This window comes from Rhinolophus ferrumequinum, chromosome 21 (genome assembly GCF_004115265.2).
Source record: "Rhinolophus ferrumequinum isolate MPI-CBG mRhiFer1 chromosome 21, mRhiFer1_v1.p, whole genome shotgun sequence".
In the NCBI taxonomy this organism is placed as follows: Eukaryota; Metazoa; Chordata; class Mammalia; order Chiroptera; family Rhinolophidae; genus Rhinolophus; species Rhinolophus ferrumequinum.
Genome location: NC_046304.1, coordinates 8,742,764 through 8,766,569, shown reverse-complemented (window position 1 = coordinate 8,766,569; position 23,806 = coordinate 8,742,764). Strand labels below are relative to the sequence as shown.

Here is a 23,806-nt window from a genome sequence, read left to right as displayed (position 1 = left end):
ATGTCTAAAATATTTCAACATGTAATCAATATAAAAATATTTTACATTTTTTTATACTATCTTTAAAACCTAATGTGTATTTTATACTTATAACCCATCCATTTGGACACTAATTTCGTTGAAAATACTTGATCTGTATTAGATATAAAATTTGCAGTTGAAGAAGTAGATTCAGACACCCAAGTTGTTCCAAACACTACATTTTCTAAGAACTGAATTGATATATTTTTAAATTAAAATAAGGAAAAAAAAAAACTTCGTACGTTAGTCTCGCCACATTTCAAGTGCTCAGTGTGACATGTCTAGCGGCGACCGTGTCGGAGAGTACAACTGTAAAATGGTCTCCCCAAGGTTACTTTTGACATTAAAAAAAAAAAGATGTGTGTAGATTTTCATTTTATTTTTTATTTACAATGTAATTAACATTCTCTATTTCCTTTTTTGTTCCAAATTCCTTTATTTTATCTTAACTTGCCTTTCTTTCCAAGACATGCTTGTTCATTTGGTTTATTTGGAGACCTCATTTAGTTCCTGGCACTGTACCAGTTAAATGATGATGAGATTAGTTCAGGGCTGTAGCCCTCTCTTGAACCTCTTTTTCTATCGTACATATTAACCAAACCCTGCTTCCCTCTATTTTAGTCATGGGCAGCCCTTGGTAAGCACTTAATATTTTCAGAGTGCTCTCATATTACCTAGTTTAATTCTTGCAACTGTAAAAGGAAGTAGGAGAGCTAGTAATAATCGTACTTTATAGATAAAGAAATATCCTCCAGGAAGTGTTTTATATTTGCCCAAGTCACATTGATAGTGAGGAAGCTGAGTCAGAATTTGTATTTCTTAACTTTTTTTCTACTGCCTTTTCTATACTATGACACAACAGAATGTGAGACCCCGTCTCTTACCAGTCCCGTCTAATCCTACGTTGTATTGTAGGCAGCCTTAAAAAGTTCCTAGGTTTAAAAAGAAAAAAATCATCCATGTTTATAAAAAATTGAAAATTCTCATTTTAAGAACAGGATTCTTCATTTAAATTACTGTCTTGCAGTGAGTTGGCCAGGAGGACCGCATCTCCTTGTTTACGTATATGTAGACCCACGAGGTAAAGGGAAAAAGAGCAATCACAATGGCGAGAGCCAACTGAATTCTTCCACCAACTGGATTCCTATAAAGACACACAAAAATTATCATCAGTAAAAATCCAATGAAAATTATAGGTTACTTTGGAAACAAGTATAAAGATGGAATTTGGTAAAATACATCATTATATTTTTGTATGATCCTTTTTCTCTTAAATTTTTTACTGGAATATAACTTATTGATCTGCATGAATTCTTTACATATTCTTCATGCACATCCTTGTTGTTTACCTGTTACAAATGCCTTTTCCCACTCAGTGATGTCTTTTGAGGATCTGACTAGTCATTAACTAAGCAATGTTAAAATTGATCTTTTCATAATTTTTGTGTCCTGTTTAAGAAAACATTCCCTCCTAAGATCTTGAAAATAATTATTTTTTTCCTAAAAGTTTTCTTGTTTTGCTTTCACATTAGATCTGTATTCCATCTGGAATTGATTTTTATTACAGTTGTAGAGATTTTTTTGCCTTTTGTTTTCTATATGGATATTCAATTGCTCCAGCAGTATTTACTGAAAAGACTTCCTTCCTTTGCTACCCTGCAGTTCCACTATTGTCATAAGTCAAGGGTCTATATATGTATGGATCTGTTTCTAGATTCTAGTTGGTTTCATTCTAGTTTATCGTTTTGCCAGTATAGGTTTAGCCTGTACTACTTTAGGATAATTACTTAGGTCTTCCTTATTTTAATATTCAGGTCTTCTTTAATTTCTCCTGTAATGTTTTATAGTTTTGTGTGTAGATATTTGCATTTCTCTTGCTAGATTTATTCCTAGGGAATTGATTTTTTGTTGTTATTAAAAGTAGTAACTTTGTTATTATTTTCTGTTACTTGCTAATAAAAGTGCAGTTGATTTTAGTATATTGACCTAGTATTCATCAATCATGCTAGATTCACTTACTCAAATAACTTTTTAGATACTTTTTGAGTTTCTATGTATGCAATCATGTCACCCATGAATCATGAAAATTTAATTTTACCTTTCCAATCCTTGGGCCTTTCATTTCTTTCTTGCCTCATTTTACTGGCTAGAACAATAGCTATAATAATGTTGAGTAGAAGGGTCAGGAGTGGCTAACCTCATCTCATTCCTGATCTCAGAGGGAAAGTTTCAACTGCTCACTGTTAAGTATCAAGCTTTGGCATAGATACTCTTTATCAGGTTAAGTTCCCTTGTATGCCCATTTTCTAAGAGCTTTTATCAATAATGGATGTTGAATTTTATCAAATGCTCTTTTTGTATAGATTAACTATCAGTTTATTTTCTTCTTTTATTCTGTTTATGTGGTAGAAAACATTTGTTGGTTTTTGAACATTAAACTAACTGTATTCCTAAAATAAACGCAATTTGGTAGTTGAGTTATATTGAAGGATTTGATTTGCTAATGTTTTGTTTAGCATTTTTCCATTTGTTGTCATAAGTGAGATTGCTATGTAAATTCTTTTTGTTTTTTCCTAATGTTCTTGTCAAGTTTTGGTATCAAGGATATTCTGCCCTAATAAAATGAATTGGAAAGTGTTTCTTCTTTTTCTGTTCTCTGGAAGAGTTTGTTGAAGTTTGGTATTATTTCTTCCTTAAGTGTTAGGTAAAATTCTCCAGTTGTGCCATTTGTTCTAGAGTTTTCTTTTAGGAAAAATTTAAATTATGGACTCAGTTTCTTTAATATTTATGGGATTGTTCTGAATATTTTTTGTATCAGTTTTGATATGTTGTATTTTTTTAAAGAGTTTGTCCATTTTGTCTAGATTTTCAGATTTATTTGCAAAAAGTTGTTCATAAAAATCTTCTTATGTTTCTTTTCTTGTTGTTTCTTTGGATTTAATTGTTCTTTTCCTAACTTCTTGAATTGGAGAATTCCTAACTTCTTGGAAGCTAAGCTCATTGATTTTCAGCCTTTCTTGTTTTTTGTTTTTTTAAATATATCTATTGAAGGCTATAAATTTCCCTCTAAGCGTGACTTTTAGCTGCATTCCACAAATTTTAATATGTAGTATTCTCCTTATATTCACTTCAAAATATTGTCTCATTTCCATTGTGATTCTTTCTTTACCCAAATGTTATTTGGAAGTGTATTTCCTAATTTCCAAACATACAGTGATTGGTACAATTATTATTTTAAATTATTTTTATTAATTCTAGCTTTATTGCACTGTGGTCAAGAACATTGTCTGAAATTTGCTGGGACTTATTTCATGGCCCAACATACACAGTCATTTTGTAAATATTCAGTGTGTACTTGAAAAGAATGTGAATTCTTCCATTCTTGGTGCTGGTGTTCTGTACACATCCATTAGGTCAAGTTTCTTATTGTATAGCTCAAATCTTCTGTATCTTTATTGAAATTTTTTCTTGATTTTCTTATTCTATCAGTGACTGAAAGACGTCTTTCAAAGTCTCTCAAGATGATTGTAGAATTTTCAATTTTTCTTTTCAGTTCTGTCCATTTTTGTTTTATCTATTTTGAGGCTATGTTATTAGTTATATACAAATTTAGAATTGTTATTATCTTCCTGATATAATGATTTATTGAACCTGATTTAATGAACCTTTGGTCATTAAAAAATGTCTTTCTTTGGCATCTTAAATCCACTTTTTAATAAGTGATGTTGAGATCACCAGGTAGCGAAAAGTAAAAAAAGATAATATTGGTATAGCATTGTTTATACCATTGTATTAGGATAAATTCTAAGTAGATCAAAGAGTTAAATATAAAAATTAAACCATACATGTATTAGAAGAAAACTTACTTTACAACCTGAGAGGAAGGAAAGATTTCTTATGACTCCAAATTCAGAGCAATAAGGAAAAGAATTGATAAATTTAGTAACATTAAAAAAAAAAACCTACATTTGCACGGCAAAGTATACTTTATGTAAAGCAAAGTAAAAGGATAAAAAGAAACTGCAAAAAAATTTTTTTTCAGCTTATATCACAAAGGGTTAATGTCTGTAGTATTAACCTATAGTAAAGAGCTTCTAAAAATAGAGACTAACAACCTTAGAAACAGGTTAAACCTATATCACTCAGAGATGAACCAGTATTTTATAGAAAAAAGAAATGCATATGTCACTTAATCATAGGAAAATGCCCCCCTTTGCTCCTAATAAGAAAAATGCAAATTACCCATTTCTCAACTATCTGATTAGTAAAAAGTCAAAACTTTGCCAATATAGTCTGCTGACGTTATATTTAATAGCAAAAGTTTGTATACAATATAAACGATAAGAGGACTAGATGAATACACTGTGGAGCTATTAGCAGAATAAGGAAATTCTATATATACTACAGAATGACCTCCAAGATACAGTAAGGAAATATTCAAGGAGAAGACAATTGTATTCAATACAGTTTTCTATTATATGCTACCACTTAAGACAAGCAGGAATACAAATAAATGCACGAATTTGCTCCATGAAGAAACCATAGAAGGATAAACCATAAAATTGCAAAAAGTTTCACCTATAAAGGGAGGGTTGGGGGAATAAAGAAGCTAGAGTTCTTTGACTATATTTTGTAGATTTGACTTTGGGACCATGTAGATATTTTATATAATTATAAAACAAAATGTATTTTTAATAAAATTATCCCTAGAAATTAAAAGTAAAATGAAATAAATGAACCTGTGTGTTCACTTGGTAGCATTAGCATGCAGAGGAACTATCCCAAGTAATTTGAATGTACATCCCTTAGAGCAGGGGTGTCCAAACTGCGGCCCGCGGGCCAACTGCGGCCCAACTGCAGCCCGCAATCCATTTTTCATTGGCCCACAGCAAATTCCAAAAATATATTTAGTTTACTTAAATAAACCAGGTGAGGCAATACTTACTTCACCTCGAGTGAGTGGCCCAGCTGTTTGTGTATTTTACCGAATAATGGCCCTTGGTAAAAAACGTTGAAAAAAGTTTGGACACCCCTGCCTTAGAGGGACGGTCCCTACCAACGATAAAAAATAAATCCTGTTTTTAGTAATCATCGTTATTTTGAGATTGTTGTGGGATAAGTCAGATGAGTTGAGGTCACTGAGACTAGACATTTTTCGACATGATTTCAAGGAAATACTGATGTCAGATCGCTGATAAGGTTAAATGAAAAGCTCTGTTCCTGAATTTGAATTTCTAGAATCAGTATGAACTCATAAGGTATTTTATCTTTAAACATATATTTAAATTTATATAAATACATATTATCTTTAAATATATATGTGTAATATGTGTGCATATATATTTATGGTGCACACACACACACACGAATATGCACATACGTATGAATTTCCTAGCTGTCCACTAAAAAGATCCAATCACCAATCCAGTAGCAATGAGCACCACTCATGCCGAGAATGTGACCTATAAATACCATTACCTATCAAAAGTAACCAAGGCTTTTTGGAAAATGGTTAATTCCAGGTCTGGGACATAAAATGTGTATTATCTTGGAACATTTTATCATACCAGAAAGCAATCAAAGATTACTAGGGTCATGTCAGAAAGAATTCAGGAATCTAGTACCTTGTCTCTGCCTTTTCTCCTTTGTCCAAAATGTCATACATACCCAATGTTGCCTCAGTGTCTTTGAAAGTTTCATGTTTATGTGAATTCCCCATGCACATGTATTAAAATTTTATTTTCTCATATTAAAAAAAGAAGGAATGCAGGATCCAAACCTGAGTCAGTGCCACTGGTCAAAGATGGGACAGTTGAAGCATCAATAAAGATAATAACTACCATGAACTGAAAAACAACTATGTTGAAATCCATGACTTTATAATGGTACTACTAAATCAACATATAAACAAAACTCATCGGTCACTTTTGGAAGATGCCCAGTAAAGAAAAACTCTTTGAAAAATGGTAAATTAAGAATCAACAGCTTTTTCTTTCCTTCTTATGATCTAGAAGTTTCTCTTTATTGAAGTTTTCCAGCTAATAATCAAGGAATGGTATAATTAGAATAGAACTGTTTTGTAACTCCAGTGAATTACTGGGCTTAGGCAATTATCATCAAAGACTACCGTGTTTCCCCAAAAAGAAGACCTAGCCAGACAATCAGCTCTAATGTGTCTTTTGGAGCAAAAATTAATATAAGACCCGGTCTTATTTTACTATAAGTTCACTATTATATTACTATATTTTACTATATCACTATATCTTACTATAAGACTGGGTCTTATATTAATTTTTGCTCCAAAAAAACGCATTAGAGCTGATTGTCCAGCTAGGTCTTATGTTCAGGGAAACACGGTATTAACATTACAGAAAAACAGCTAAGTATTATATATATTATGATGGAAGTACATAATACCACCCATGAAGTAGTCTTGCTTGGTATTAATACTAAAAATACTAGAATCTGGCCAAGCCTCTAGATCTAACCACCAATTTATAAGAAATACAGAACACAGGAAGAAGCATTTATAAGACAATTGGGGAAATGTAAACATTGACTGGAAAACTCCATACTGAAAAATTATTGTTCTTTTATTTTTTGTGTGTGATGATGGTAGATTGGTTATTTTTTTAAAGTGCTTCTCTTTTAGAGATACATACTGAAATACTTACAAATAAAACAATGTGATGTCTGGGATTTGTTTCAAAATAATCTAAGTGTGGAGAAGACAGTGATATAGATGAAATAAGATTGGACATACTATGATAATTGTTAAAGCTAGATGATGGGTACATCTGATTCATTATATCAGTCTCGGCTTTTGTATATGTTTGAATATTTCAAAATAAAAAATTTTTAAAAATCAATAAAAAGTGTCTTTTCTCTGTAATGCTGGCCTTAACGTTTGCTTTTCTAAAATTAAAATTGCTATACCAGCTTTCATTTGGTTGGTGTTTGCATTGTATATTTTTTCCATCTTTTGACTTTCAATCTTTCTGTATCTGTATATTTAAGAGTTGTCTTTTGTAAGCAGTGTTTAGTCGGGTTTGTAATCTTACCCACTTTGAAAAATCTCTGACTTTTATTTGGAATATTTGGAATATTTACATTTAATGTAATCTCATATATTTGGGTTTATTTCTCTAAACATCTTTTTCCTATTTTTCCCATTTGTTCTTTTTCCATTCTCTTTTCTTGACTTCTATACTAAATTTCTTTTCGTTTACTGGTTACCTTAAGGATTACTACATGAATCCTTGACTTATAAAATCTAAAATATGCATGGGTACTTTTACCTCTTCCCAGACAATTCAAGGATGTAGAACACTACCTTCAGTTATCCCCTTCGCACTTATATGCTACTCTTGTCATGTATTTTTATTCCTTACATATTTGAGTCCCACAAAACATCATTATTGTCTTATAAAGTTGATATTCATTTATATGTACTCACACTTTTATATTTTATTTGCTGTTCATTCTTCCCTAAATCTCCAAGCTTCCTTCTGAGATCATTTTCCTTCTCCCTGAAGAACACTCTTTAGGCTGGCAACTCCCTGATTACTCTGGGCCACATAGGAAACTGTGGTACTCGTGAAAGTATTAATGAGCATGAAACTTTAAGTCAACTATTAGCTTTCCATAGGGAAGGAAAGATTTCTTTCAAAAGATTCCTGTTTTGTGTCAGTGTTTCACTTACCGACTTGATCTGATCAACCTTGAATGCATCTGATAGGACAACTTACTTTGACGAACTGTGGCACAGGCTCATCCATGCTGTGATAATCACCAGACCAAACAGTTCCCTGTAAAACAGCATACGTCTCACATTTCTGAAGTGGCTACAAGTGAGACACGTATCATCAAGCCATTCTCTCGATGACACTTGCTTCTGCTGATTGTTGGATGACTTCCCCCAAGATGTGTAGTATCTACAGAATATTTTCAAGTCTGGCATGACTCAAATTATTTTCACACCGTTTAAAGCCCTATATAAAAATTTCAGCTTAGGAAGCAGATGTAAGTTCTATGACTGTTCCCCAACTTATAAGTGAACAAAAGAAAACAACAAAATACAAACACGAACACAGCTAAATCACTTCCTGTCACTGGGAGGAATACTACAACCAAGAAAACAAGCTCAATTTGATCAGGCATTCTTTATACATTGTTTCACAGTGTTCAGTGTGTTCAGGGTCAGCCACCTGGGCTCAACTCGATAAACAATTTGAGCACATACTACAGAAATTGGGTCACATCTTAGTGGAGAGGAATGATTTATTTGTAATATGCGTCAGACTGATGATTTCGGTGGGTATATGCTTTTAGAAATATGTGTTAAAAGCACTTATCCTTTACATAGAGTAGAAAACAGTCGTATTTGGCCATAGTACCACTGGCAGCCCCACTTTGTACCATACCTGTGGGCTTGGAGTTGGAGGTGATGCAACCCATTTGGTTTACACTCCCATCGACCTACCAACCTGATCCAGGTTTCCAAAGAGGAGGGCCTGTAACAGCAGCACCTCGTCAGTGATGCTTAACTTACAGGTCTCTAAATCTGGGTGTTGGCAGATGTCAGCAGTGGGATAGAAAGTCAAGGAATTGGGGTATTAGGCCAGGGAGTCAAGGGTGGGAGAAAGCAAAGGAAGAGGTGAGTAAGAACAAATGGCTGTGACAAAGGGAGGGGATTACGTGAGACATCAGGGCAAGGCTGAATGAGGTTGACCTCTGCGGTGGCCGATCACACTTGTAGGTAAGATTTTGGCTTGAACCAGAACTGAAACAATGCGGCTGGAGTTTTCTTTCACCTCATTCGACTGGACTATTACTGTATAGTACTCTTGCTTATTGTAAGGGGGTCAAGTTCCAACTGCCTTGACGGTAACATAATGTAATATGTGCTGGCAGTCTGTAGTAATCATGACATAGGGTAGACGGTACTGGGTTTGAATCCTGGCTCCATCATTTCTTCAGTTTCTTGAACTTACAAAGGAGATAATACCTCCCCTGCTCTTCATGGTATAATTGGAGGGATTAAATCACTGTGCACAGATTAAGGTGTAAAGGAACAGATTTCTCAGTTCTTCCCCACTCCTTCCAGAGAGCCAAAGTCACTGCTCACCTGCCTTCTTCCTCATGTAAGATGCTCCATTGGGTGTGAAGCAGGAGGTAGTGCGCCAAGGCGACAGCCCACACAATACAAATGAACATGTGTATTGCAGAGACACTCTTCCAAATCAGGTTACCTAAAAACAGAAACCCTGATGCTGTTACTCATGGAATCACATCCCAGAGAAAAATGATCTCCGCATCTGCTGCAGTCTGCTTTAGGTAAAGTATTCAGAAAAGGCCGGGGTTTGGTTGTCCTTCGTTTTGAGGGATGTCACAGAGATTAAAGCAGTAATTATAAACTTAAACGGACATTTATTATTTTGGTTGTCCAGCATCTCCCCTTTATATGGTGACTGCCCTTATTTTCTTTGGGGATCTCCCCTTCCCACACCCCTGTCCACATGTCCCAGATAACTGGACCTTAGTTAGGTCAACCAATGCATTTCATCCCCTTAGTGACAGTGATTTGGCTCAGGATGAACATAAGACAAACCAGGACCAACAACTCAATTCTGAGATAGCAGGGAGTGGATTCCATATTCTGCTGGACTTGGCGTGGTGAAGATATGAACTTTGAGCTGCAGAGCTACCACGTGGAGCCCAGCACTGAAGTCTGCAATGGGTGGTGGAACTGAGAGTGCAGAGAAGTTGACGTTCTGAGCTGCCAGCGTGCCTGAAGCCAGCACCACCCTGGCCTTCTCAGTAACGTATCCTAATACAGCTACTTCTAGCTTGGAGCCCATTTGAGTTTTCTCCCTTGCTCACAACTAAGGAGCCCTAACTGATATGCCTTAAACATGTAGACCGAGTTCTAGGGACCTACACAAGGAACCTGGGCACCTAGGGGACAAGAGTTTTCCCCACGCACGTGGGAATCATTAGTCTTTATTTTAAGGCCCTAAGAACGTTCAAGCCCCACTAATAGAAGCTGTCATAAAGAAAAGGAAGAATAACCTGCAGGAGTAATAGTCCCCATTAATAAAATGTTAGTAAACAATGTCAAATGTATTTTTTTCTGTTGTAAGACACTTTTATAGTATAAAACTCGAACTTAAAGGTTTGTTAAAGAGTTTTAAAGGCCATAAAAGGTGAAGCAGCTATGTGTTGCCCATAATTCAGGTAGGTAGCCCAAGGGCAATACAAACCAGCTCTTTTAAGTGAATTTTTACATGTATACCCACCTGGGATATACATGTAAGGATTCCAAAGGAACAGGTTGCAAAATAAATATATGATTAAGCCTCTGTTTTACAGCCACTCATTTATTCATTCGTAAACATCAGGCAGCTACCATATTCTTGGCTATATTTAAGCTCAGCTGGTACAAAGATGGGTTAAAAATGATCCTGCTCTTAAGGAGCTTACAGTCTAGGAGGAGGAAACACATAAGCATGCAATAAATTGCTGGGGGTATTATGACAGCACATAGGGAGATTAGGGAGAGCAACCTATATTAACAAAAAATCTAGATACTTGTTATAGACGATACAAACAGTTTCTCTACGTAAGTAGCAGTTCATATACATAGGTTTTGAATGAATTCAAAATAGTAAAATTAATGGGGGTGACAATGGTCTCAAAAGAATTTGATAAGAGTAAATATATACTAGACATTGATCACCGCTGAGTATGCAGACAAGGTTAGCACTTGGTGGCAGAGACTGGAGCCCTTCTCGCTCTCGTAAGCTAAACTGCGTGACTACTATTCCACACCAGTGGAAGAGATCTGGGGTTCCACACTGATAGACTGTCTCAATATGGCGAGTCCTTGTGAAGTTTCCCTGAAGATGGGTTAGGATGATCTAGATTAGACTTAGCTCCCAGTTATTATCAGAAATGAGGAAAAAGATCTGGAGAGCCCATTTTTCTCCTGGAGGATGGGCAGATAGATTCTCATTATAAGGAAATCTGATTTTACGTGTACACCCACCCAAGATAGATATATATGTAAGGGGTCAAAGTAGCAGGTTACAAAATAAACATACGATAAAGCCTCTGTTTTACAGCCATTCATTCATTCACAAGTAGTAGCATTATCTGCATTCCTAATCCAAGGGTCATACCTGTGACAAGAGGGTTAAGTCCAACAAGCAGGGTTAGCACTGCAGGAATTGTATACACAACCTGTTAGCAAAAAGAGAGGAGATCACGTGAGTTAAGACGTATGCCCAACATAGATGTTCAGAGATATTTAGGAAGTAAAGAACAATGACATCAGTGGCCATCAGTCTCCATGATTTACCTTAGGTTTCAGGAACAATCAAGGAATAATTTAATCTGCCTTCCTCCTAGACTGAAGGCTATTCCAGGAAAGTCTTTACTCATCTTCGAGCTCTATCATTGAGCAGAGTTTGGGTCTCGACACGCTGACTTCCTAAGCTCTCCTAAGCAACATCCATGCCCAAATAGCCTTTCCCCACTCACAAAACAAAAGGCTCTTTGAAAAGTAGGGCAAGAACAGCCATAATTATTAGCTAGATGGCCCTTTTGGGTCTGGCCCCATGGACCATCCAGCCCTATATTCCATCTCTGCCGTGAGGCCAAAGAAAGCTTACTGATGAGGGATGATCAGAGGTGCTCAATAAGAAGACTAGGCTCTTCATCTTGGAAACTTCTGGTGAGTTGGTTTGCAAGACTGGCCCCGAAGAAGCCCTGTTTTCAAGCCTCGTCCATAGCCAGCAGACTAGCCAAACCTGCCATTGCCTGTGTGTTGCAGGCAAAGGACAATTAGGTTTCTAAGAAGTTTGGGGACTTTCCCAGAAATGTAGCTGTGTAACCACATCAATGACGATGCTTATGTCAGAAGTTTTTAGTTTATTTGGAAGTTGTCGGAGCTGTACATTTTAAATGATTGGCCGTCACTATAAAAACATGTCTGTCTTGACCCTGGTGAGAGAGAGGATCTGGATTACACCCTGTTCATCTTTCCTATGATTACTGGACTATTGGCCAATATCAGTATGTCCAAGGCAGGTCACCTCTCACAGGTGGACAGTCATGCGACTGAGGGCGAGACCAGTGCTTCTCAAAATTGAATGTGCATATGAATTACCTGACGATCTTATTAAAATGCGCATCTGGTTCTAGAGATCTGCGGTTGGGCCCAGCATTCTGCCTTTCTAGTAAGCTTCCAGGGGATACTGCTGTCGTTCTTTCAAGGACAACACTTAGAGTAGTAAGGAGTTTGTTTTCCTCCAGTGAAAACCTACATGATTTAGCTGGGGGGAGTGGGAGGGTGGGAAAGTTAAACACACAGAGAACATGCAGTATTTAATTGTGCTCTCCATAAGAAATGTTTGGCAGAGATTTTAAAATGTATCAGATATTGGTGATTAATAGATTAAAGGGTCTAAACTAAGATTTTATTTCAGTGTATCGTAAATATATGAACAAAACAACCCTAAAAACTAAGTAATGATCTCCCATGGCAATTGTGCCATGTCGATCCTTATTTAAATGCTTTTCTCTATCTTGAAGGAGATAACTTTTTTTTTTGGAGGGCAGAGAGACCGAAAATAATTGTGTTTAGTACACAAGTAAAAACAATGCACAATATAAACACTCAGTAATGAACTCAGTAGAACCCACTTTTTGTTGGTAGGTTTTTAAACTAAGGGTATCATCATATTTATTTATAATTCTTAGTTTAATTCAGCACATAGTCATTGAGTCCCATAGCAGTCATTCCTAATACTGCTCTTCCTTATCCCTTTGCCACTATAAAAACTGAAAAGCCAATTTGTTTTCCCAGCCACTTCAGCAGCAAGGGGTGGTCATATTCCAGCAGTGAAATGTAAGGGAAAGTCTCTTAGGGGTGAGACTGATAGTCGAAGCTTTTAACCACCAACACGCATGGGTGCTGACCAAGCATATTTGTTTGTACAAACCGAATAGCAGCCTGCCTGCGGGGCTCCCTGGGAAACATTTCTTCCCTGATAAAAGGGAGGAAAGCACAGGAGAAAAACTCATTTTGCTCTTGCCTGTGTCTTTCTACTTGTGATGTTCTTGCCTGGGGAAGAGATGTTTGGAGCTGCAGCAGTCATTCTGTAAATATTAGAGGACACATCACACATTGAGTATGACAGAGAAGAAAGAGGAAGCTCGGGTCCTTGGTGACGCTGTTGGCCGTTAAGCAGTTGCCTCTGGACTTCTTGTTAAGTGAGATATTCTGCATTTTTATAACCTGATGTTAGTCAGGTTTTCTATTATTTGCTCCTGTATGTGTCTTGATACAACCGTGTTTCCCTGAAAATAAGACCTAGCTGGACCATCAGCTCTAATGCGTCTTTTGGAGCAAAAATTAATGTAAGACCTGGTATTATATTATATTATATTATATTATATTATATTATATAGACCCGGTCTTATATTAAAATAAGACTGGGTATTATATTATATTATATCATAAAGACCCAGTCTTATACTGAAATAAGACCGGGTATTATCTCATATTAAAAACACCCAGTCTTATATAAGACCTGGTATTATATAATTATATTATATTATATTATACCTGGTCTTATAGTAAAATAAGACCAAGTCTTATATTAATTTTTGCTCCAAAAGACGCATTAGAGCTGATGGTCTGGCTAGGTCTTATTTTTGGGGAAACATGGAAGTATGCTCCATGAGCAGGATGAAATAAGGAACATGGAAATGAGTAAGGTGCAGTACAAGCCCCCAAGGCCCAGTAAACTAGTATTCGTTCATCTATGCATCCTTTTATTCTTTCATTCATTCAGGAGTCAATAAGGGAAGGACATCTATAGGAAGGCACTATGTTATGTTGCCTGAGGGCCACCAAGAAGAAGGTACCAAGCCTCTGTCCCCCTGGGAGCTGGCATGTCCGGAGCCAACTCTAGCGCAAAGCGGAATGCATTAGTCCTGCAATAAAGGCTCAAAGGAAGGATGGTTGGAACTTATGGGAAAGACAGATTTTTGGGGGTGAGAGAGAGCGTTTGAGGTAGATCTTGAAGCTTGAGTATGACATACAAGAATTCTAGGTGCAAGCCACTATAACTATTATTGGTGGACTGGGCTTCCAAAACCAAACTGAAAAAGTGGGTTGGGGCCATATTATGCTGGGCCTTGAATGCCAAGTTAGAGAGTTTCAACTTACCCATCGTGGGAAATGAGAAAAGTTTTTGAAGCAAGAAGCAAAATATAACTAGTGTTCTTGGAGTGAAAGAGATTACATGCAGCTGGAAGAGTTAGGAAGCCATTCCAAGGGTCCCTGTGGGAGGTAATGGAGGGCTAACCTGGAAATAAGGGAGGACGTCTGTGGGGATATGGTGTTTATTATTCATATTACATCATCTAAACATGAAGTGAAAGGTAAAATGTACAGGTACTGTACAGATAAGCATTGAAACCTAGATTGGGTTTTTTGTTGTTGGATTGCTTTTTTTTTTAAGGGGATATCAAAGACAGTGGTGAGGAACAGATATGTTAAAGATGACTGAGGTTTTCATCAAGGATGACTCCGAGTGATTCTGCTGGTAATAAAAATGGGTGAGTCAGGAGGAGGAATGGGTTTTGGAGGGAAAGATGCTGGGTAGGAACTTGGGTGTATTTGAGGAGCCAGTGTGATGTACAGGTGGGTATATCTACCATGTTTCTCCCAAAATAAGACCTAGCCGGGCAAACAGCTCTAATGCATCTTTTGGAGCAAAAATTAATATAAGACCTGGTCTTATTTTAGTATAATGTAACACCCGGTCTTATATAACATAAGACTGGGTTTTATATTAATTTTTGCTCCAAAAGATGCATTAGAGCTGATTATCCTGCTAGGTCTTATTTTCGGGAAAGCACGGTCGCAGTCTTTTGTACATTTAACATTAAGCTGGATATTTGAGACTTGTTTGCAGGGAAATAATATTTGTAGCTCGGGATATGGACCAGAGTGCTAAGGAAGAGACAATTTGATTTGATTCAGGGACATGTGAATCTGGACAACAAGCAATATGAGAATGCAATTCCACTACACTAAAAATAACTGACTAGAATTTTGCATTATAATTCCAAATGCTTTCACTTGTTGCTAATCTGTACATGGTTCACGCTATTCCAAAGCCTAAAATCATCTCATTGGTGATATTGTATAGTCTGTGGATCTGTATTGAAAGAAAATCCAGGTATTTCAGAAAATGCGTGGAAGGACCGTCCCCTCCTCCAAATGGTTCTGTTAGAGCACTGGTTTGATGTGTACTGTAGGCCTGTGGGCTTTAATGACTTTGTAAATATAACTCACAGAATTAGCAGAACCACAAACTGTAATTTAAGCCTCCCATTTCTGGTCAGATGTTTGTTGGAGTTTCTCATGAAGAATGGTTCATTTGACCTTGAAAGGTCCACTCTATGTTTTCAAAAAAGTGTCCTCAGTTGGACCATTTTTTTCAAAGAGAATACTGCTGAAAGACCCCTATGTCTCTGGAAAATTCTGAATACACACACACACATTTTATCACTCTGACCCATTTCCCTCTAATATTTTAGGGAAAAGAGCTTTCAAAGGATTTGATTTCTAAGTTTTTAAGTAAACAAAGCGGAGGGGATGGTAGCAAAGAGATAAATAATATTGTGTGTTTGGTGCAGTCTCACAATTCTTGCAGATGGAGGAACGCAGCTGATACTCACCATCCAGAGTCCTGCATCTGGATCATTTACCTGGAATGCCAAAACATCCGGTGTTAGCAGACATGCTGTCAGGTTCCATTCCTGTAGTTGGTCTGCCCTTTGATTCATTTCAGATTATTTGTTTTGTGCCAGGTGCTGCAATAGGCACCAAGGATACAAAACAGGAATAAGACATAGTCCAGCAGATCACGATGGGTGATGGGGCTTCAGGCTGAACACAGCAGATGGTGTGAACATAGAGCACATATTTTTGTAAAGAACTGCACAGGCACTCTGAAAAGGGTGAGCCAAACCTAGAATGGGTATTTTAAGGGCCTTCTGGTCTCAAGGAATGAGGAAAGCTGTTATGAAGGGGGCCCAAAGCAGACGTGAAAGTCTAATTGTGCTACAAAAGGGTTTTGTTCCGATACCTGTCCTAGGCCCTGAATTGTATTCATTTTTATACACAGGCTGAATATTAAGAAAGGTGCCCAGGGTGCTTCAGCTCAGGTCCCTTTCAAAGGGACACACTCTGAACTAGCTCCTTCCAGCATTTGAGCAAAAGAGAGGGGTGTGGTGAGATCACACCAACACATGAGTGTCTGACGGGGAGGAAGTGGGGGTTCCCAAAGCATAAACCCCAATTCTAGTCCTCCACCTAAACTGCCAGCCTCTGCGACCCTGTGGGCTTGTTAGTCTATCCTGCAGGCGGGGCCTGGAGAGAAGCTTGGCTCCGGCCTCCTGCGGAGCCCTCAGGCCCCCCTGCCACAGCCCGCCGCCCGCCGCCCGCCTCCCGGGGCCGGGCCGCTGACCTGCACCAAGGCTGCCAGCGCGAAGAAGGCAGCCATCAGCCCGTTGCAGGCCCTCCACAGGGCGGGCGCCCAGCGGCCCGCGGCCGGTGCCATGGGCTCTGGCCGAGCGGCGGGGCGGGCGGCGGCGAGTCCACCGGGCCGGCCCCTTCCGTCCGCCGCGCCCCGCCGGGTCCCGCCCCGGCCTCGCTCCCCAGCGGGTCCTATGTCGTCCATCGGCCACTGGTCGGCGCGCGCGTTCCCCGTTTGCTCCTCCCCAAAACGCGGCGCGGGTAGATGGCGTTTTTCCCATTTCATAGATGGGCAAAGTGAGTGCAGAGAGACTGGACGACTCGCCCAAGGCTGCACAGCTCGTCGATGATGGACGGAAGTCGTGTTTGACCCCATATAGGTCCGATTCCCCTGCTTGTCATTCCTCAGATTAAAAAAATTAAAAGAAAGAGAGAGAGAGAGAGAGAGAGAGAGAGAGAGAGAGAGAGAGAAGAAGAAGAAGAAGAAGAGAGTTTTCTGGTTAGTATTTAGAATTTATGCATTTATTTCCAAAGCTCAGGAACTTTCAAAGCCCTGTAAGCATTATGGTAATTTCTTAGAGTGACGAGAGTCACATTAGCATCTTATAGAGTTCACAGCTTTTCTGCAGGCAGCCTCATTTATCTTCATGGGTTTTTATTATAAAAGTATTTACATATTATACATATTTACAATTCTTTCCCACCACCAAAACCAACAACATTTTCACACTCAGTGCTCATGAATTTCTTATGAACCAAAGCAACTAAAATATTCACTATTCTTTCCTCACTTGTTTTAGTCTTTTTCTGTTTTGTAATTTACCCTTCTGATTAGTTTTTCCCCAGGCTCATTTACACATCCATAGGGCTCATCATTTGTGCTGTTCTAGAGTCTTTATCACTTCAAATCATGAGCATGTGCCCCTGTCCTCCCCTCTTTTTAAACTAAATCTAAAACTCTTTAGGGTTTTTTTTTTTTTCTGTTTCCTTCCTTTCAAGGAATGCTTATATCATCTGCTGGGTGTCTGGTCCAGCCTGAGGTGCAGGGACCACGAAGGTGGGTTTGCTCTGTGCACTCCAGGAAGGGAGCTTGCACTCTGGCAATAGGTGGCCTGTATAAACAGTGGGCACACAAGGGGATGAAGGCCGGGCAGAGGGTGGGCAGGCACAGCGGCGGCTGCCACTGCTTGGAATTGGGCAAGGCTGCTTACTGAGTTCCACCACTAAATCAGCCCTGTGGCTGGGGACAAGTTGTGACCATCCTCACTGTCCTGTTCCTTACCTGAAAAGAGAGAGAGAGAGAGAAAGAGAAGGAGAAAGAAAGAAGGAAGGAAGGAAGGAAGGAAGGAAGGAAGGAAGGAAAGAAAGGAAAGAAAGGAGAGGGTAGAGTGTTGTGGGCTGAGTTGTGTCCCCCATGCCAATTTATATGTTGAAGTCCTAACCCCTAGGACCTCAGAATGTAACTGTATTTGGAGATAGGGTCTTAAAAGAGGTAATTAAATTAAACTATTTATTGGGCCTTAATCCAATATGACTGATGTCTTTCTTTATAAGCAGAGGAGATTTGGACACAGACATGTACAGAGGAAAGACTATGTGAGGACACAGCAAGAAGACATCTATTTGCAAGCAAAGGAGAGAAACCTCAAAAGAACCTTGATCTTGGACTTGCAGCCTCCAGAACTATACTCAGAAAATAGATGTCTGTTGTTAAGCACTGCCGCCCCTCGCCCCGCCCCCCCCACCCCAGTCTGTGGTGTTTTGTTACAGCAACCTGAGCAAAGTAATAAGGGAGTGGTTATAATATCTGCTCTGCCAACCAAACGGGTATGGGTGACAAAGAAAGAGCGGTGTGAAAATAATTGGTAAACTATTGTGTGGCATACAACCACCATGCAGTTTTACAATTTTCACTGTTGTTTGGGACCTTCAAGGTCACTGTGTGGACATGTTTTTGGTTTTGTCTGCACAGCGTTCATTTCCCTGGCCTGCCAGTTTGCATAGCCCGTCTTCCTGACCTGGTATGGGATGGTATGTGATCCAGATTGCCCAGATTCAGTCCTAGGACCTGTGCTACACTGAGGGTTGTCAGTTAAAATACAAGATGCTTAGTTACATTTGAATTTCAGATCAGCTAGGAATAATTTTTTAGTATAAGTGTGTCCCATACATTTACTAAATCTGGTAGCCCTAGCTGGACTATTACAGAGAATCTTTCTTTTTGCTGAGTGTGTTGAGCTGATAGCATATAAGCTGGAGCTGCCAGGAGAAAATCTTCCTGAAGGTGAACTCATGGAAAGGAAGCAGAACTCAGAGATAAAGGAGGCTGATGACATCACTTGAGACTCTGGATCCAGCTACACCTGAAGCTGGAAACTACCTCTTGACCCTTTAGTTTTGTGAGCTGACTAAGTCCCTCCTTTACATATTAACTTGTGTGAGTTGGGTTTTTTTCACTTGTGACACAGAATGGTGACTTGTATAATCATGATTTAGTAGTTAAGACAATGCTTGAAATCTTCTACCCCACTCCCCACCCCCACTGTATGTTTGTCCAGATTTTGCAAAGATAGGGAAGAGAAATCTTCGTCTGAAAAGTAGTGAGAAATAAGTTTAAATGAATTCAATATCACAGAGAGTTTTACTTGAGGGGTCATTTCATTGTCCTTTTTCACAACAACGCTACACTACTATAGAGATGCTGGTTTGAAAGAGAGTAGGGGTCTGTCAACGCTTGCTTCCCTCCGCACAGAGGGTGGCATGAAGGGCCTTCGTCCTGCTGAGCTACCCCTTGGCCACCAGGTCAGTGGCAGCATCATGAAAGCAATCAGAGCCATTGGTGCCAGGTGAGGGGAACTCTCTTCTCCACAATCCAGCAGTGCCTAGGCAGCATATGGACATCTGTCCTCCAAGAACTTGGAAATAGAGGTGCTTGCTTGTTCTCTTGGGAGTGGGATTATAAATCCAATGCTAGGCGATGAAGCAGAGACTGACAAGCTCACAGAAAGACATAGATAGCCTCCCAGGGCCACCGGATTGAAAGACAGCCGACAAAGCCATAAACATATCTGAAAGAAGAGTATTCGCAGAGGGGGACTGACGGGTTGTGAAAGTCCAGACAGAGTCATGTCCATCCAGGAGGCAGGGCAGGCCTAGGCCATCCCAGCACAGACCGGAGAGGCACTTTGCTCCGTTGGACGTGCCACGCACGTTTCCTTGTTGGGCCATCATGGGGGCTCAAGTGATTGAGCATCGCAAAAGCTCAGTCCTTCTCTTTGACGTGATCCTAGAACCCCAGTTCTGGACAGTGTGGCTTCATACCCAGATTGTTTACAGAGTACAGGAATGTGCTGACCTCCTGGCACCAATAGTCTGGTCAATGAGCCAGGTGTATTTCTAAGAATGTATTAATAGGACACTTGTCTTTTACAGACTCATTTACCTTCTAACTTTCCATTATCTGTCCTGGCAGGTGTGGTCAGCTACTCAGGAGTGAGAGGTGAGTGGATAAAATCTGAGGCAGGGTCATCATTGGTGAGTGGAGCTTCTCCCAGTGGGACCGTCTGCCAAGTGTGGGTGTTGGTGACACTCACTGGATGACCTCTTCAGGGACAGGGCTGACAGGGAACAAGAATCCTGTCCTGTACCAGATATTGTGCCATCCACCTTCCTCTGCCCACCACATCATATCAGCAACGGTTTCCTCTTCTCTCCAGTCTGCTGATTCTGTGTCAGGGAAGCTTTGGGGGAAGGAGGCTCTTTAGGAGCCTTAGGCTGCTCCTAAAGAATCTGAAAGCAGACATGCACCTCACCACAGCAAGGATTGATTTGCTTCTGCAAAACTCATCTGGTCTCCATGAAGGACTCCATGAAGTACTCTTAGCAAAACTTAGACCATGTTATGAAAGCCTTAAACCTTTCTTGTAGTGGTTGTTAGTGAAAGATACCTGGCTCAAGTAATGTTCGTTGATATCCTTGATGTCCCTTCCCGAAGGAGAATACATACAGTTCAACTTACCCACCACATATGAGGTCTGACAATTAAGTTCGCAAACTTGTTGCAGCGATGTTGCTAACCTTTTTTGATATCAGAGGGATTATTCATTATGAATTTGTACCAACTGGACAAACAGTTAACCAAGTTTACTATTTGGAAGAGCTGTAAAGGCTGAGGGAAAAAGTTAGATGACCTGAACTTTTCGCCAACAATTCATGGCTCTTGCATCACGACAATGCACCAGCTCACACGGCACTGTCAGTGAAGGAGCTTTTAGCCAGTAAACAAATAACTGTATTGGAACACCCTCCCTACTCACCTGATCTGGCCCCCGGTGACTTCTTTCTTTACCCCAAAATAAAGGAAATATTGAAAGGAAGACACTTTGATGACATTCAGGACATCAAGCGTAATACGACGAGAACTCTGATGGCCATTCTAAAAAAAGAGTTTCAAAATTGCTTTGAAGGATGAACTAGGCTCTGGTGTCAGTGCATAGCTTCCCAAGGGGAGAACTTCAAAGGTGACTGTAGTGATATTCAGCAAAGAGGTATGTAGCACTTTTCCTAGGATGAGTTCATGAACTTCATTGTCCAACCTCGTACCCTGTTTCCCCGAAAATAAGACCTAACCAGACCATCGGCTCTAATGCGTCTTTTGGAGCAAAAATTAATATAAGACCTAGTATTATATTACATTATATTATATTAAAATAAGACCGGGTCTTATATTAATTTTTGCTCCAAAAGACGCATTAGAGCTGTTTGCCTGGCTAGGTCTTATTTTCAGGGAAACACGGTAATTTCTATCCAAAACTACGTTCCTCATCAGTGTGAAACACTCATTGAGCCATTTATTCCATCCATTCAGTAAACATTTATTCAGGTCTTACTAAGTGTCAGGCACTATGCTGATGACTGAGGATGTGACTGTGAACAGAAGAGACACCGTCTTTGCCCCGTGGAGTTTATAGACTAGACAATAATCACACAGACAAGCAGGTGATCACAGCAAGTGATTGTGGTTCGTACTGTGAAGGAAAAGTGGGGACTGCTGTGGGGATGTGTGAAACAAGGGGAACTGGACCTCTTCCATGGGCTTTAAGAAACTTCCTGGAGAAGTGACTTTCAGCTGTGACCTGAAAGATGAAGGGGTGAATGCAGGTGCAGAAGGCATGGACCAGTGATTAAAGCAGAGAGAAGAGCACGGGAAAGGTCCTGGGTCCCGAGCTCACCAGGGCTGGGTATGAGGGGAGAAAGATGAGGCTGGAAAGGTGCCGGTTAAGGAGTTTGATTTTCTCCCAAGTGTGATGAAGAGACTCTGGAGAACTTTGCTCTCATTTTGCTGACCTCTTAGCTATTTTAAAGACCAGAAAGATTTCACACCCATACCCTTGACGTTTAGAGCCTGATTAGTTGAAGCTGAATTTGGAGGTAGGCAAGTTAAGTGTCTTTGAAATCATTTGCTCTCTAATCCTGATGTTATGACCAGGCTGTTAGAATTGCTGGTGTCCACGAGATGGCGGATGTATGCTGCCAATGGATTCAGCAGGGCTCAGCCTCTCTGTGGGTAGAAGAAGGGGAGGAGGGAAAAGTGGCCGAACTGTGCCTCCCTTAGCTCCTTCTGGAAAGCTGTGATGTAGACTTTCCGGGTGGGTACAAAGCTGGTATCAGCCTGAGGTAAAGAGGTACAAACAGAAATTTGTACCAGGAAATATTTGTGTCCAAACAGGGGAATTGCAGGGAAAGAACTGAACTTTGCTATGTCGCTGGCAGAACTTCGGACTTCCATCCCAGGATTACAGGAAAATCAGATATGCTTAGGAGGGACAATCACATCTTCTAATATCGGAGCACTCCAAAAGCAAATGAGAATGGTAATGGCTATCAATTATTGAGTATTTACTGTGACCCCAGCTGCTGTTGTTTCATCTCCTTGACATCCAAAAGTCACCCCAAATCCTACATTTCTAAATCTAAACTCATACTCTTCCTCCTGTCCCGCAAGACTTGCCCCACCCACATTTCCCTTGTACTGTGAATGTCACCGTCACATATTCAATTACTCCTGGATCAATTGTCCAAGGCTGCCTTAGCAAATTATCACAAAACTGGTGACTTTAAACAATAGAAATTTAGTATCTCACAGTTTTGGAGACCAGAGTCCAAAATCAAGGTGTCAGCAGAGATGTACGCCTCGCTGAAGGCTCTGGAGAGACACCTTTCTTGCCTCTTCCAGTTTTTGGTGGCTTCTGTGGCCTCAGTCTCTGCCTGTCCCATTCACACAGCCTTCTCTCTGTGTCTTCTACCCTCTGTCTCTTATAAGGAAACTTGTAGTTGGATTTAGGGCCTATCCAGACAATCCAGGATGATCTCATCTAGAGATTCTCAACTGAATTGTATCTGCAAAGACCCCTTTTCTAAATAAGGTCATATTCGCAGGTTCCAAGAGTTAGGACATGGACATATCTTTTCAGTGGCCACTATTCAACACTACATTTATTGTAGAAACCTATGAGTTATCCTTGACACCTCTTTCTCCCTCCCCATTAAGTCTAGCACTGATTCTGGTAGATTTTTCTGCTCAGTGTCCTTTCATTTCCATTGCCAACACCTAGTCCAAGCCATTAGCATTTCTTTTCTAACCTCCTGATTGGTTTCCCTGCATCCACCCTGTTGTGGACTGAATTGTGGACATTCTTTTATTGAAGCTCTAACTTCCAAAGTGACTGCACTGGAAGATAGGGCCGTTAAGGAAGTAATTAAAATTAAGTGAGGTCATAAGGGTGGGGCCCTAATCTGATAGGACTGGTGTCCTTCTAAAAAGGTATCTCTCTCCATCCACACACAGTGGAAAGGCCATGGGAAGGACACAGCAAAAAGCTGGCCAACTACAAGCCAGGAAGAGAGATCTTACCAGAAACCCTGATGGCAGCTTCACCTTGGACTTCCCATCTCCAGAACTTCAAGAAAATTAATTTCTGTTGTTTCAGCCACACAGTCTGTGGCATTTTGTTATGGCAGCCTGAATTAACTCATACACGCTCTGAGCTTTTGCCAACCCAGTCTCTACATTGCAGCCAGCGACCTGTATAAGACACAAATCTCAAACGTCTGCTTAAAACCAACCCTCCCTTCTTCACCTTCCTTCTCCATCACTTTACATACACAAAACCTGCACCCTTAGGTTACATCGCCTTTTCCATTTCTCCCAACATGCAGTGCACCTTCCCT

General features: G+C 39.8%; 1 protein-coding gene across 1 annotated transcript; it reads right to left on the bottom strand.

Annotated features, from left to right (window-relative positions):
- Positions 1–28: 28 nt before the first annotated feature.
- Positions 29–16,714, bottom strand: TMEM220 (transmembrane protein 220). The gene is made up of 6 exons (XM_033089364.1): positions 16,569–16,714; positions 15,778–15,807; positions 11,202–11,262; positions 9,149–9,272; positions 7,770–7,829; positions 29–1,165 (listed from the first exon to the last, which is right to left on the bottom strand). Exons 1-6 carry the CDS (start codon positions 16,659–16,661, stop codon positions 1,030–1,032), a joined length of 504 nt encoding a protein of 167 aa, XP_032945255.1. The 5' UTR covers positions 16,662–16,714; the 3' UTR covers positions 29–1,029.
- Between the last annotated feature and the right edge of the window lie 7,092 nt (positions 16,715–23,806).

Excerpts from the sequence above, each read along its gene's own strand:
- TMEM220 (XM_033089364.1), bottom strand. The coding sequence starts at position 16,661 with ATGGCACCGGCCGCGGGCCGCTGGGCGCCCGCCCTGTGGAGGGCCTGC. Across the intron at positions 15,808-16,568 it reads CGCTGGCAGCCTTGGTGCAG|GTAAATGATCCAGATGCAGG; the intron begins GTCAGCGGCCCG and ends TTGGCATTCCAG. Across the intron at positions 7,830-9,148 it reads TTACATGAGGAAGAAGGCAG|GGAACTGTTTGGTCTGGTGA; the intron begins GTGAGCAGTGAC and ends GCTGTTTTACAG.